Source organism: Photinus pyralis, unplaced genomic scaffold (assembly GCF_008802855.1).
Source record: "Photinus pyralis isolate 1611_PpyrPB1 unplaced genomic scaffold, Ppyr1.3 Ppyr1.4_LG3a, whole genome shotgun sequence".
Taxonomy (NCBI): Eukaryota; Metazoa; Arthropoda; class Insecta; order Coleoptera; family Lampyridae; genus Photinus; species Photinus pyralis.
Window position 1 is genome coordinate 14,376,194 of NW_022170509.1, and position 14,782 is coordinate 14,390,975.

At 36.5% G+C, this 14,782-nt stretch overlaps 1 protein-coding gene across 2 annotated transcripts; it reads left to right on the top strand.

Moving 5' to 3' along the window:
• Window positions 1-1,156: 1,156 nt before the first annotated feature.
• Window positions 1,157-10,729, top strand: LOC116166227. 2 transcript variants are annotated; one of them, XM_031481092.1, is made up of 10 exons: window positions 1,157-1,380; window positions 1,498-1,695; window positions 5,098-5,253; window positions 5,303-5,428; window positions 5,494-5,637; window positions 5,684-5,809; window positions 5,864-5,983; window positions 6,040-6,183; window positions 10,462-10,575; window positions 10,627-10,729. In XM_031481092.1, the coding sequence occupies exons 1-10, from the start codon at window positions 1,228-1,230 to the stop codon at window positions 10,675-10,677; spliced, it is 1,332 nt and encodes a 443-aa protein (XP_031336952.1). In that variant the 5' UTR covers window positions 1,157-1,227; the 3' UTR covers window positions 10,678-10,729. The 2 variants fall into 2 exon arrangements, with proteins under 2 accessions (XP_031336952.1, XP_031336953.1); XM_031481093.1 differs by having other exon boundaries at window positions 5,303-5,395.
• Window positions 10,730-14,782: the final 4,053 nt, after the last annotated feature.

The following is a 14,782-nucleotide window of genomic DNA, read 5'->3' on the forward strand; positions in this document are numbered from 1 at the left end:
CCTCCAGAAGGGGCGGGGTGATAGGTATTGCTGAGCAAATATTTCAGTGCCAGTTTTTCGATTTCCGGAAATGGATTTTCCCCAAGCGATCACGCTGCCGCAATCAATCAAGCGTTATCTACGGGTGAGAATACAATGCAGTACTTTTTAAATTTGCATTAATAACCAGTTATTATCGACGTTAAAGTCAAAAGAGCAATTTCTTAAGACCAAATACCTTTCAGCCCCATTTCTCTTCAACGTAATTTTCCCGGTGTTCCGAATTATAAATATTTCAACTGAAACAAATTTCCTTTTGGCTTTCTTCTTTTCTTTTGAGAGTGAATATTCGAAGGGATTCTGGGATTTCCGGAAAAGTATATTTCGGGAGTGGTGGCGAAATTTCCAGTTACCTCTTGCCGAGGGCCAACAATGCGGAAGCGAACTTAATTTTGGGAACGCGTATTTCGAGGGTAAAGACCAAAGGGAGTCTTTCTGCGAGCGAATCTTCCGAAGAGCAACCTTCAGAGGTGAGTTGGACCCTCAATGGGATCGACTAAACGCGAATTTTTATCTGGGTTGGTAGTTCTCCAACGGGAATGGGGGAAAGAGCGAATTTTCATGCAGGCGAAATTATCTCAGGGTGAGTTATCTTGAACGCGAAATTTATTATGCGAATCCAAGCTGCTAAAGGGGGGTGAGTTCTTGGGGGAGACTTCCGGTGACAAATATACGACGAATACGTGGTATTTGTAACGTAAACTAATTCTTAGGGTCATCTATTAACAAATACCTGCATTTGTTTATGTTCGTTATTCACTGGTGTTTTGTTATCATTTGTATATTCAATTTCGCATATCTATCTATCGATTAGTACTTCGGACTAAGTTGATTGATCTATTATTGCACTTTACGTTTGTTGAATTGTCATTATAATATGTGCGAAAGAAATGACTATAGCTTCATACATACCGGTGTAACATTACTAATCATTTGCAATCACCTTTGTTTACTGGAAGTGTTATGTTTATGCGATTATTATGTACAAAGAGCTTCGGCGAATGAATTGTGCATTTATCTATGTGTAAAAATATATACGTAACGATAACGTAGACCAGTAGGTAGATGATTCCTGAATCATTCAGTCTTCTTAGCAACTCTTTATAGTGCGCCATTGTCTGAAGTGTGAATTCTAAGATTGTGTTACCAGTGCACTTAAGGGTGTATTTAAGGGATTATTTTGGAAAGATGCAAAGGAACATGAGAGGGCGCCATCGACAACCACCGAACGGGATGGTGGTGCAACAATATGAATTCTACTGCGGCCCAAATACTGCTAGAGAAGAGATTACTTGGGCGAGACCCGAAAATGTCTTTCCGGAAAGAAGACCGGAACCCCCAGTGAGTGAAATATTCTACCATAGTGTGTATCTTATTTTCTGTCTGGGGTGTGAGGGCAAGTTTTTGTTGCCCTCCCCCTTCCAATATAGTGAAGGGACGCTAAATCGCATTCTTTAGGTTGTCAATGCGTATCTAACCGATAATCTATGGCGACGTCCACGCTGTTTGTATCCACCTGGCCCTGCTAGGATTCAAGTTGATGCAAGGAATCTTGCGATAGGACCATCTAATCCGACCCTCAGTAACAACGGAGGTTGGGATCCATGGGCCAACACTTCCGAATTTAACAACGAGCAGCTCAATAATCTTCTAATGGTAGGATTTTAGTTTTCATGAACCAAATTTTACAATAAATTATGCGTAATGTCAACTCACACTTTCACAACTGGACAATTGAGCCGATGATAAGCGAAAAATGATTACCCATAAACAAAACTATTTATCTGCATAAAACTGTTAGGAACTCTTATCAACAATTCATTTACGCTAATGCTTTAGCTCTGATGCATTCGTTATTGGCCTTGGTTTTTGAAAAATTTTTAGACGCTTTCCCAATATGCCCAAATTTATCGTACTTTCTACATTCAATTTTTAGAGAAAAATTGACAAAATCATTTAACGTCCAGGTTGAAATCTTCAGCAATCAGTCTTTGGTATATTGTACTCAAAGCCATTTCCAAAATTCACACTGTGAAGCCTTAAGGCACCATTCGCTAATATTCTGGACTGCTTTAATGCACCTCATCTCTAATCCGCCCCCTTTTGAAACCGTAAACTCAGGTTTGTTACCCCAAGACTGACCACGATTGACTCCGGTTGGGCCATGGGACATTTACCCAGCAATATACACGTGCATCTCCAAAAAACATGCAAAAATGTGTTTCTTAAAAACTGTTTTTCGATTACACCTGTTGTGTAAACTACGTCATGCGGATGATTTTATTGAATCAGCACCTATCATAACGATGGGTCACCTTGTACTAGACGAACTTAAATTTTTTTAGGTTAAATGTGGGGGTTATTTTCGATCAATTTATTTGCGTTCGAAGTCGAAGTTTTGTTTAAGAATTATTAGATATTTAATTTTGTTTTAATAATCACCTTTGGTTATTTTATTGTTCAGTGAAATTACGTGTTAATAGTTATGTGGCATTTGGAAGTAATTGCGTTGTATTACTGTAAAAGTTTATCTCCGTTCATTGCAATAAGAAGTTTGGTCAGTCAGCGTCGTTGAAATCAAGAATAATGCAAAAGAGAAGCAATATCACCTGTTGCGTGTTGTTTAAAGAGAATTGCAGTTGACTGCATTTTAAGTATTATTACCTTTAAAGTAATTACAACTTTATTTAAATTTAATTTGTTTCAATCGATCTCTTGTTTCGTTGTACTTGTCTGGTGGCCTTGAGTGTTACTATTTCTTACAGCTTTATTGAATGATTTTATCAAATAATTTTGTTTCATTTGTAAATAATTAGCTTTTTGTTCAATCGAGCCCTAAATGACGACCCATAGTTCTCAAGATAAAATTTTATATTCCCACGATTACGTCAGGAGTTAATTACATATTTGTTAGATAGTCCTTTGGACTGCTGAGTTTCTCGTTTTAACTAAATTAAGGTCTTATCGAGATTTTTCGTATTAGTGGATGCCGGACTTGCCTTGGAACATTATATAATCAAACTGTTTGTCTAAAAGGGTTTGTTAGTACCAGAGTTTAATTGAGCTAACTAGAACGGTGTTTATATAGGTGGTTTAGTAACCGTTTTCCATTGCAATACTGTCACAGAACACTTCTCGTCGACAAAAATTGAAAATGATTAGATTAAAATTATAAATAGCTCCACTAACGACATCTGATCTTTAAAATTGAACGTACAGGGTGTCCCATTTTGCACACCCCGTAATTGTTAGTGCTACATATAAATAGAATAGCCTTGAGCTAGATTTCGCCAGAGAACATGTTCAAAAAAGACGATTTATTATTATTATTATTTTAAAATAGTAATATAGGCGTTATGTGCTCTTACGTTAAATGGTAAAACCAAAATTTGATCTCCCATAAGAAATACGGCGGAAAATAAAAAAATTGTCAATTTCAGAATGATATTAGTTGAAGAAATACAGAAAAATGTTTATTACAAAAGTTTGTTTATAATAATTGTTTCAAAATAAGTGTACGGAGTCAGGTAAAAAAGTTATTGCACCTAACCTCATTTTTTAAATGAAACACCCTGTATAATTTAATCTAAAAAAATGTCATATTAAAATCTCTTTTCAACAATCGACTACTAAAAAATGTTCAATATTGATTCAAAAATTTTTTTAGCATTTTTAATTTTTTTAAAATCTTTCTGAATCTTTTTTGAATTTTTTTTAATCAGTTGAATCTTTTTTGAATATCAACTATGGGGTGTTATATTTTCGAAAAGAGAGTTTAATATGCTTTCTTTAGATTAAAATATACAGGGCGTTCCGTATGAACAAATTAGGTTAGGTCCGGTAATTTATTTACCAGACTCCCTATACTTATTTTGAAAAAAACAGATAAATGAGTTTTTGTATGAAACATTTGTCTGTACCTCTCGTGAAGTCATTCTGAAATTGACAGTTTTTGATTTTCCCCCGTATGGCGAACAAACATTGACGCGGCTTGCGAATTTTTCACAGGGTGAGCTTTTGACCGGCTGGTGAGCGACCAGAAAACGAATACAGTATAAAATGCAGTAATGAAACCGCTCGGGTGTAATGTTTTTGCAACTTTTGTTTTATGTGCTTCTTTGTGCGAATTGCGCTCAAGGGAGGCCTTAAGAAAATAAGCGTAAACAAATTATGAAGGGCGTGAGAACATAGTGGCGGAAAAACTAATGAAACAAAAAGTAATTGCAGAAGACGAGACCGAAGCGTGCAAGAAGAATGTGTATAACGATAGAGTACGTTAAAGAAGTGAAAGTATATTTTAATACGGTGGGAATGGGTGTGGTACAAAATAATCGCGAAAGCGGCGGCGTGAGGAACCGGTATGTGAAGGAAGACGTCTGAAGCAGATAGGAAAAAGTGCAAATAATGGAAGAACCTTGAAATAAGATGGTAGGATGAAGAAAATCTAGAGGAAAGAGGCGCGGAGGAAGCATGTGTTAAAGCAATTTTGATAAAACAAATTACAGTAATTAACTCATGTGAGCGGACAAAAGTAGCGGCAGTCGGCGGCTACCTGGATGTGATGACGGAACGGACGGACGTGCGAACAGACTCGCACGCCACCAAGGGTACGGCCTTGCCCCTGGTCCAAGGCGGCGGTAGCAGCGATTCGCGGGACGGTTTCGAAAGTCTCGGGTTGGTGGAAAGTAAATTTAATAGTTTATTCATTGGAATAATTTACCATTATGAAAATGTCATTGTTCGCTTGGTATACTTACGATTTTAAAAAAAGCACTAATTAATCGTCTTTAAACTTTTTACCACTTGCCGTTTAAATTAGAAACGCAATGAACGTTCGCTCCCTAGACCCCCAACGTGCTCGTGGTAAAATTTATTTATGCGCTATTGTGTAACCAAAACTACAATTTTCACTGTTACGGTTAATTGCGGTTCTGCACAATTTTTTGCCATCCTTGATACGGTTGGATACTGACTGAACGTTAATAATTTAGTAGCTGTGACGTTTTAAAAATACATTCAGTATAAGTTTATTATTGATTGTGATGTTACCATTTACAGATTACAAATATGCCACACATGCCACGGAACGGTGTGCTCATTCAAGGAGCGGGACTTCTTAACAATGGTATGGACTTTAATCAAACGGCAGATCTGCCTGTTGTAGCTTTTATTGACCCACACGTACCTTTTGAGGCTAGTCCCTATGCTATTCAGGTAAATAAGATCTCCCGGTACTCCATAAACTATATTCTACACCCTACAGGGAGATACTGTGCCAATCGTTCACGGGGCCAGACTTCTTAGCAGTAACATGGGATTTAATGGAACCGCGGAACTCCCCACTGGCTTCCCACAGGTAGCTTTTGCTGACAGGCGCTATAATATAAACGTAAATAGATTTTCTTTCACCTAATTCCATGGAAGTTCACATCATTGTGATGTAATTATTTGCAGGTCGCCAACCTGACCAACGTTCGACAGGCAGATGGAACAGGCGTTCAGGAAGCGCAGCTTCTTAGCAATAACTATACTTCAGGACTGCCTACTTCGGCTCCCACTTCACGGGCGGCTTTTACTGATTGGCCTTATGATATAAACGTAAATATTTGTTTGGTTTTTACAATTATGATGTAACTATTCACAGGTGTCAAACGCACTTGGAGGTGGCATGTCAACCTCTGAAGAAGCCGGATTTTTTGGCACCAATATGAACTTTAATCAAACTGAAAACCTACACTTGCCCCTTGCCGATGGGTCTTATAACATTAGAGTAAGTATATTTTTCTTATGCCCTCCAATATCTTCGTCATGATTGTATTTCCAGATCGAAAATGTGACAAACGTTGTGCAGGGAAATGGCAGATACTTTAGTCATACTCCAGAGCAACCTACTGCGTCTTTGAATCCTGAGGTGCCTTTTGCTGACAGCCACCCTAACATAAGAGTAAGTAAATTTTGCATACATAGAAGCTCACATGATTATGGGGTAAATATTTACAGATTGCAAACGGGGCAAATCTTCTACAAGAAGGTGGAGCGTCAAATGTTCCAGAAGCTGGATTTCTGAGAAGTGACATGGCCTTTAATCAAATCCCAGATCCAACTACTTGGACCATTGATGAAAACGTTAACCAAAACACTCAGGTGGGTGCACATACTACATACATGTGCAAGTTTGGAATATAGAGTTGATATCCCCCTCTCCAAGTTACATTACATTATTTTTTGTGAAAAAACGTCTCATCTTCCTTTCTGTTTGCTAATTTTTAAGAGTTTTTGATCATTTGCTGCATACCCCATAAAAATCACATCAGACAAATTTCGTTTCGGGTACGGTAAATTCGCCCCAAAAAAGTCGTCATGGTAAACCCTCGGGATACTCGCCCACAGAAGATTTGCTCCGGAAAGATTCGCCCTCGGAAGATTCTCTTGTAACGGTAGCTCTAAATTGGCATTTAAATTTTTTCAAAATTTCGTGTGAAGTTAGACATTTTGGGACTTTAAGAATAGAGCAATTTGGGAATTGCGGATCACAGAATTTTACAGGATATCGAATTTTAGAGAGTTGATTTTCCATTAGGGGCAGTTGGTTACAAGTGCGTAGTCAGCACGAGGTCAAGCTTAGATCGTAAAAAACGAAGACAGCTGACGCTTCCGTGAATATATCGATTCCAATATTGGCGCAATTAAAAGGGGCAGTACTTAGTAAAAATAATAGTGGGAATTAGCTTTGGGGGAAATTTTGGGATTCATTCGGGTTTTTGGCCATTAACATTACTCTGAAAATGGGAGTTATTAATTAAATCGCGTCTTGATCGCAAGAGAGCCAATAAATAGTACCGAGGTGGAATTTGGAAAAGATTCGCGGAAAGCCGTTGTTGGTAGTGCGGAATCCATAATAATGTTTGAATCAGATTCGATTTTTTGAAAACCGCCACGACCAGTACTTATATTTGGAACGTAAAATAGAAGAACTTGAGTTCCGGTAGCTATCGTTAAAAAAGCGCACCTAAATAAATTTCATTTGGAAGCCACCCTCAAAAACGTGTAAAAATTTGCATTTTTTCTGCAATTTTTGTCTCGGCAACCATACAAGTTAGAAAGACTGCCGGCATGTCTTTGAATAGGTTTTGGGATATGTCCTTTTCAAAATTCCCACCATGAAACTTTTGTTTGAAAAGTGATTAAAAAAACTGTTCCACAATTTTGTTCCTCATCATATGTACGCAACAAATTGCGTGGAATTCTCTTCATTTTTGTTGTCCGATCTAGAATTGCAGTAGAATTTTTTTTTGAATTTCCAGATACAAGAATTTCATGTTCAAAAACCTCGAGATACCAAATTTCGTTGAAATCATAATTTTTGTTCGCACCTCCATTTAGGTGTGCGCTCTTTCATGGTCGGAATTTTGAAAAAAATGGGAAGGGGAATACCCCAAAACCTATTCAAAGACGTGCCAGTCTGTGTCACCAGATGAAATGCCAATTTTACCACTTTCTTGAAGGTGGCTCTCAAACAAAACACGGACTCTCGGTTTTTTTCGAAAAATTTTATGTTGATCCCCTCTACAACCATTGTTAAAACTGCTGTGTAAATGTTTACTGATTAGAAAAAATCAATAAGAAACTTGAAAGTGCAAATTTTTACACAATTCAATTGTTTTCCAATTTGTTGGTCAAACTCGTTAATCCCAAACAGTTGTATTGATGAAATGGTGGTTTGCTCGTAACTTTTAAAATACACAAGAAAAGACAACGGAAAATATAACATACCACACCTCTTTTATTTATGTAAAATTCAAGGTTTGAATATTTAAGAGAAAAAATCATCATAATTTTAAACTTGATTGATGTTGAAAAGTTAATTAAAAAATCATGTTATTCTTCAACTATGTCCATTAACCTAGCAGAGCAAGGTAAGCAGAACACAATCAAACATATTGCATAATTAGGTGCTAATTAGGTGCTAATTAAGTGCCCTACTCTCGAATTAAATGCGCAATCTTTTTTAAATTATTACGTTCTGGCAGGTTCATATGAACTCAGCAGAGCACTACCTCAAAAAACCAAGAAAATGAAAAGTGAACTAACTATAATTAGGTGCTAATTCGGTGCTAATTAAGTGCCCTATCCCCGAATTAAATGCTCCTTTTTTTAAATTATTACGTTCTGGCAGGTTCATATGAACTCAGCAGAGCACTACCTCAAAAACCCAAGAAAATGAAAAGTGAACTAACTATAATTAGGTGCTAATTAGGTTCTAATTAAGTGCCCTATTCCCGAATTTAATGCTCCTTTTTTTTAAATTATGACATGTTCTGCCAGGTTCATATGAACTCAGCAGAGCACTACCTTAAAAACCCAAGAAAATGAAAAGTGAACTAACTATAATTAGGTGCTAATTAAATGTCCTATTCCCGAATTAAATGCTCCTTTTTTTTTAATTATGAACCTAGAAGAACATGTAATAATTTAATTAGCACCTAATTATAGTTAGTTCACTTTTCATTTTCTTGAGTTTTAAAGATAGTGTTCTCCTGAGTTCATATGAACCTGGCAGGACATGTAATAACTTAAAGAAAAAGGAGCATTTCATTCGAGGATAGGGCACTTAATTAGCACCTAATTATAGTTACTTCACTTTTCATTTTCTTGGCTTTTTGAGGTAGTGTTCTCCTGAGTTCATATGAATCTAGCAAAACATGTAATAATTAAGAAAAGAAGGAGCATTTAATTCTGGAATAGGGCACTTAATTAGCACCTAATTATGCAATATGTTTGATTGTGTTCTGCTGACCTTGCTCCGCTAGGTTTATGGACATTCTTCAACTCGTAAAGAGCTCATTCTGTAGGCAATTTAAGCCGTTTTGTCTTGCATGTATTTTTTTTGTTTGATTATCAACCCACAAAAAAATGGATTTCTTTAAAAGCAATTGAGTTTTGTCTAGAAAGTTATTTCCGTTCAGAAATAATCGACTTTAGTGGGTCCGTTACAATGATATTTTTAAATAGAATGTCTATATAAAAATGTGTCATATTTGGGATTAATAGATTCTATAGTCCAGATTAGTTCAAAAAATGAAAAAAGGTTTTCGCGTTAAGGCATTTTCCAGGAATTGGTCAGTACTTCCCGAAAGTTCATGTAACATGTGTACAAAGGAAAATAAGTTATGGCATAATTATTCTTATGAATAAGAAACTCAGCATTACGCAATCTGCCCATGCGAACACCTGAAGTTATATGCTATATGATTGCCTTTACTAGAAGAATCTTTGGTTAACATCTCAAAAGTATCGACAAAAGAAAGTTGACATTGCGCAGTTTACATATACGTACATCTGATTTTTACAATTTGAGATATGCTTGTCTTTACTAGAAGAATCTTTAGCAAAAATTTAAAAAAATATCTCTAGAGATAAAAAGGTTGTTTACTCGCAACTGATTTTTACAATATGCGATATGCTTGTCTTTGTACATCTGTGGTTAAAATTTCGAAAAAATTCTACATAAATAAGAAAGATGACTGAAGCCACCGAATACAAAAGATCGAACTATATACCTTGAAAAAAAACTGGGCGGACGGACGAATGAAGTGGCCATAATAGCGCCATCCACCAACCTATATTTTTTTAAGGCAAAACGAAATTTGAATCCGAATACTTACATCTACTACTTTTTGAAGGTGGTTCATTTTCTATTTGGAGAGTTCGCTTAATTTGTAGTTGGCTAGACTACAATTATACTAATTATATGTTCTAGTCCTAAGGTCATTACCGAGATGTATTTTGAAATTAGACTTTCTATTCTCTCACATAACATTCCAGCATCCCACGGAATATAATCTAACCAAAAGACTCCGATTGCATTTTCCTTTGTGTACAACAACCCCCTTTGAATTAAATTTCCCTGCAGGAAACCAGTCTTCTGAAAAGGAAATTCAAATTCTACAGTTTCTTCTTTACTTTCCCTGGTTTCAGCAGTGCTTCGCGGTTTTGAAGGCTATCATTACCATAAAAGTTCTAAATGTCTATATTTCCCCAATAACATTATTTATTTGTGATTAATGATTGTTTTCGTTTTGCAATAGTGAATAAAACACTTGTGCCGCATTACTATAGTGAACTACAACGGCTTAACACTGATAAAACTTTGGCTACAAGGGTCCTGGGTTCAAATCCCAGGTAAGGCATGGCTGTTTGTGATTGTATAGTGGGTTGAGTGGGAAGAGTAGCAAATTGCTAACACTCCGCCCACTATAAAATAAAGGCAATAAAAAAATAAAAAAATCAGACACCTATTAGGAATATTCGACATATGGTGTATAATCAAACCACTCCTCCGTTTCTCGTGCCAATACATTATTTCTTAACGTTTCTTTGTGCTTTTCTCTAATACACTAATTTTATGCTAAACTGTTTTAGGCTTACGTTCCGAATTGGATGTCAAATGGGGAATCGCAAGAGAATCGCACATCACTATCGCAGTCTCCAATGAACCAACCTATCTATGCAGCAGTGGATTTGAACGACGACAACGTAAGAAAGCAGACTACAAATGAGATAAGCGTTTTTAAATATTCCTCGTAGGTCGAAGATGACTCTGAAGAATTCCTTACTCAAACCGATTCTGAAGAATAAAGTGAGAAAATGGAAGCCAATTAAACCTCTATATATTAATCATATTGGGAAATAAAATAAATAAAAATATATTATATTATTATACTATTATTAATCACAATAATTTTCATGTTCATGTATTGGGGTGCACAATAAATATTAATAGGTATTTGACTATATTACTCAATTGCTACCCTAGAAGCTCCCAGACAGACGATTGCAAATGTGAGGACAATGCAGCATTTGCACTGTCAGGTCTGGAGTCTTGGTCGTGATGGTTGTAATGATACTAAATCTGGTTATGGAAAAGAATAACCGTATTGGATGGAAAAACTTTCCAACCTATTGCCTCAGCACTCAAGAGGCACATTCCTGAGCCAACCTGGGAAAAGGTTTCAATGCGGTCAACTTTTAAATGAGATTAATCTCAGTGGGATTCGTTGCGGCTTTGAAAAAATCAGGACACGACCACAACTGTACAGCTACTGAGAGCAGAAAATCGAAAATACCACGACAGATGGTATGTCGGGAGGACATGAAAAAAACTCACTCTGTATGTCCCACAGGGTTGGTCCAAGGAGTGACTCCTGGAGAGTTTTCCGTAAGGTAAATACCGAAGTAGTATAGAACAACTTAAGACCTTCTGCAGGGGCACCTATAAAGACCATTATGCGGGTCACTCTGTAAGTGGGCGAAAGCCTGTTGAGGGCCCAGAACAACAGAAGGACAAGAAATAAATAAACTATCACTTTCACTAATACTCCAATATGGACACTATTTCTACCGCTACTATTACCAAACGTATGTCTTAAAATGTTGTATTAAGGTTTTAAAGTCAAAAAGGGGTTGGCGCCTCTCTCCTCCGGGAGTGGGGGGTGGAGGGCGTTTATGTAATTAATACGAATATTTTTCTCTCCTCCTGAACATTTCTTGCCCTCTCAAAATTTACTGTCCAGCTACAACCCTGCTTTAATTTCACTTTACTTTATTGTCAATTTTAGTGTGGCACCGTTTAGTAACTAAGAAATTCTGATTCATGTATATTTTCAAGAGAACAGGCACTTTCAGAATGTAAAATAAAAAATCCTCCCAAAGTATTCAAAATTCTTTCACTTTCTAAGAAACGTTAAATTCTGCCCAAAAGTGCGCCACTTTGCCTCCCTTTAACCGATTTCGTGAATCTTACCGTTTTCGAGATCCATATTCTCACCCTCGAATTTCAGACACCCTGTACAGAAGATAAAGGGTTTCACTACACTGCTCAGGGATACCTCAGCCGACGTCTTTTTGAACTGAGAGTACTCTTCTCCTTGTTTCACCCTGATCATCAGGTACGACTCCGCCAACTCACAGAATTCCCTTGAAAGGGTTCTCTGAAGTTCGCCATACTTTTTCAAATGCTTCGGGCAATAGCTTCTTTCCGCTCTAGTAATTCTGTGCACCTGGTCAGTGGTTCAATGCTCAGCCCCCTTTGGGTCCTGGGTCGAAGATTGTGGTTTGGCAATTCTCAAAATTAATTAAGTACCCTCCTCCGACACTCCGTTCTGCAGATATTGGTACTGAATGTTTTAATATTACTAGTAGATGTGTCTCGGCCAGACGTTCGCCTTGCCCTTTATGAGTACCTTTTTCTGACACTGTTCGAGATATTCGCTCTTATATATTTGACATCACTAATGGATATTTTTCTTCTAAACGTACAAATCGCTCTTTGTGAGTACCCTCCTCCGACACTTGGTACCCCCAGTTTTTATAGACTTAAATAAATTATTAGAAAAATGAATTAATAAATATGATTTTAGCTTTGAACGAGGCAGATAAAAATTGCCTTTTTTTGCATGGCCACCTCACTATTATGTAAATTACATATAACTTATTTAAGATTAGAATATAAAAAACCAGAAAAACCAGGATATTTCGAAAACTATCATTATTATCAAAAGTTGAAGGTTTTTGGAGGAGCTAAAAGATGGCAGAAAAATATACAGCGTGTTCCATTTAAAAAAAGTGAGATTTTTTAATGTGAAGTTTTGTAACTTTGGGTATAGAAAAAAGCTATTTTTTTAATGTTTCATAGTAGATGTATTTATTTGACTTTTAGTTAGCCCAGGATAATATAAAATATAATATAAAGCCTGGGATCAAAATTTAAGTAATAATTTTGACAATATACTGACGCTTGCAAATGCCCAATTTTTATTAAAAATTGAATTATCTGTAAAACTACTAGCTTTTCGGATATTAACCATATAATAAACAAATATAAATTGTGCACAACTCTTGTGCAGATAAAGCGCATTTTTTTTAACCGAAATAGCTTTTGTTTTGACATCACCAATGGGTGTATTTCTTGCAGACGTCTCAATCACCCTTTGTGAATATACCCTCTGCCGGCAATACGTTCTTGAGGTATAAGGGAATATACTCGATCACGATAAGAGGTCTAGGAGGATGGCTATGGTTGGTAGAAATTAATTCCTTTCGTTGAGACCTTTCATTAGAGTACAATGAAGGATAAAACTAGTTCCACTGCCCCCTCCGCTCCGTACTTTGATAAGAGGACAGAAAGAAGGGCAGTAGTTGGTAGAAAACGGTTCCTTTCGTTAAGAACTTTAATTAGAATACAATGAGAGATAACATTAATTTTTAACCCCCTCCCCCCTCGCTCACTGATCTCGAAAAAGAGTCGCACGAGAAAGTTATAGTTTGTGCAAATCAATTTATTTCGATGACACCTTTCATTAGAATACCATAAAGGGTAGAACATGTGCCCCCCCCCCCCCCCATTTCCTAAAGTTTAGCTCGGCACCACTAAGGGCATGCGTATGCAAAATCGCCAAAATCTGAAACCAATTGGTTGTCGTATGTAAAAGTTATGCACGTTTTACTTTCAAAAATAGCCTCTCAGGAAATAATTCGTGGGGGAGCCCCCCTTTTAGACAGCGAAATTTGATAGCCGTCTGGCACACCTTCAAGGTATACGCTACCTACTGCAAAAAATTCCAGGACTCTAGGACTAATCCCCTAGAAGTAGTTCAAGACGGTAGAAGTGGGTCCGGACGGACGGACAAAACGCAAACAATACCACATTTCTTTTAATTCTTAAAAAATGCGCTAAAAAGACGTACAATTATACGTAAAATTCAAAAATGCATTCAAATACAGGGGGTTCTATTTAAAAAATGTACCATTTTGGTCATGATACAAAAGCACTCTATAGAAAAATCTTATCTTCAAGGCATTAAGTTACTCCGCGCAATCGTTGACTCATCCTGTACAACAGTAGCCCGGCCCGCATCGATCATTTTTATAATAACTTTTTGGCCCAATCGTATACGTCGCTGAAAAGAATAGCGACCTTTGTTATATTCTTAAGAACGTGTTTAGCAATTTTCAAAGCGATCGGGCGTTTCTAAATAGTTATTGTTTTCGTACACATGGACAGACAGACAAACGAACATACAGGTAGACAGCAATACAAAATTATAAACGATCTCTAGGATCGTTACTAATTTAGCCCTCAGACTCAGACGACTTCCTAACAATATAATTTTGTCTATGAGTATACAAATTAGTTCTAAGTTGCATTTCTTTTTACTAATTCTGAGAATTGTTTTAGAAAAAAAATGTTTAAATAATGTATAAATTGTTTAAACAATGAAAATCTAACTTGGCTACACATTAGTGTTCAATGCTTTCAATGTTCAATGATTTTGATGCGACTATAATATACTTTCAATCGGAAAAAGTGGGGTGCTAACTTGATTTCTAGTCAACACCCCCCACCTTAGAATCGGTTTTCCAGCGGAACCAAGCGGGTACAAATTGCAATTTTGTGGGTACAAATTAGTCTTTAATCTATAGGTTCCATTTATTTTTATTAATTCTGAGAATTATTCTTTTTTTAGTAAAAAATTGTTTAAAAAATGTATAAATTGTTTAAACAATGAAAATCTCAACGGATTATTGTTAGTTGGTAATATTTGATACAGTATAGCTCATTTAGGCAGCACGAATTTAAAAAATCTATTATTGAAGAATCAGTGGTTACCCACACATTAAGTGGGTACACTAAATTTAACATTTTATACAGATTTTTTACATAGCGTACTTGTATTTATATCCC

Coding starts and splice junctions, on each gene's coding strand:
- LOC116166227 (XM_031481092.1), top strand. CDS start 1,228: ATGCAAAGGAACATGAGAGGGCGCCATCGACAACCACCGAACGGGATG. Junction 5,429..5,493: donor ACAGGCGCTATAATATAAAC/GTAAATAGATTT, acceptor AATTATTTGCAG/GTCGCCAACCTGACCAACGT. Junction 5,810..5,863: donor ATGGGTCTTATAACATTAGA/GTAAGTATATTT, acceptor TTGTATTTCCAG/ATCGAAAATGTGACAAACGT.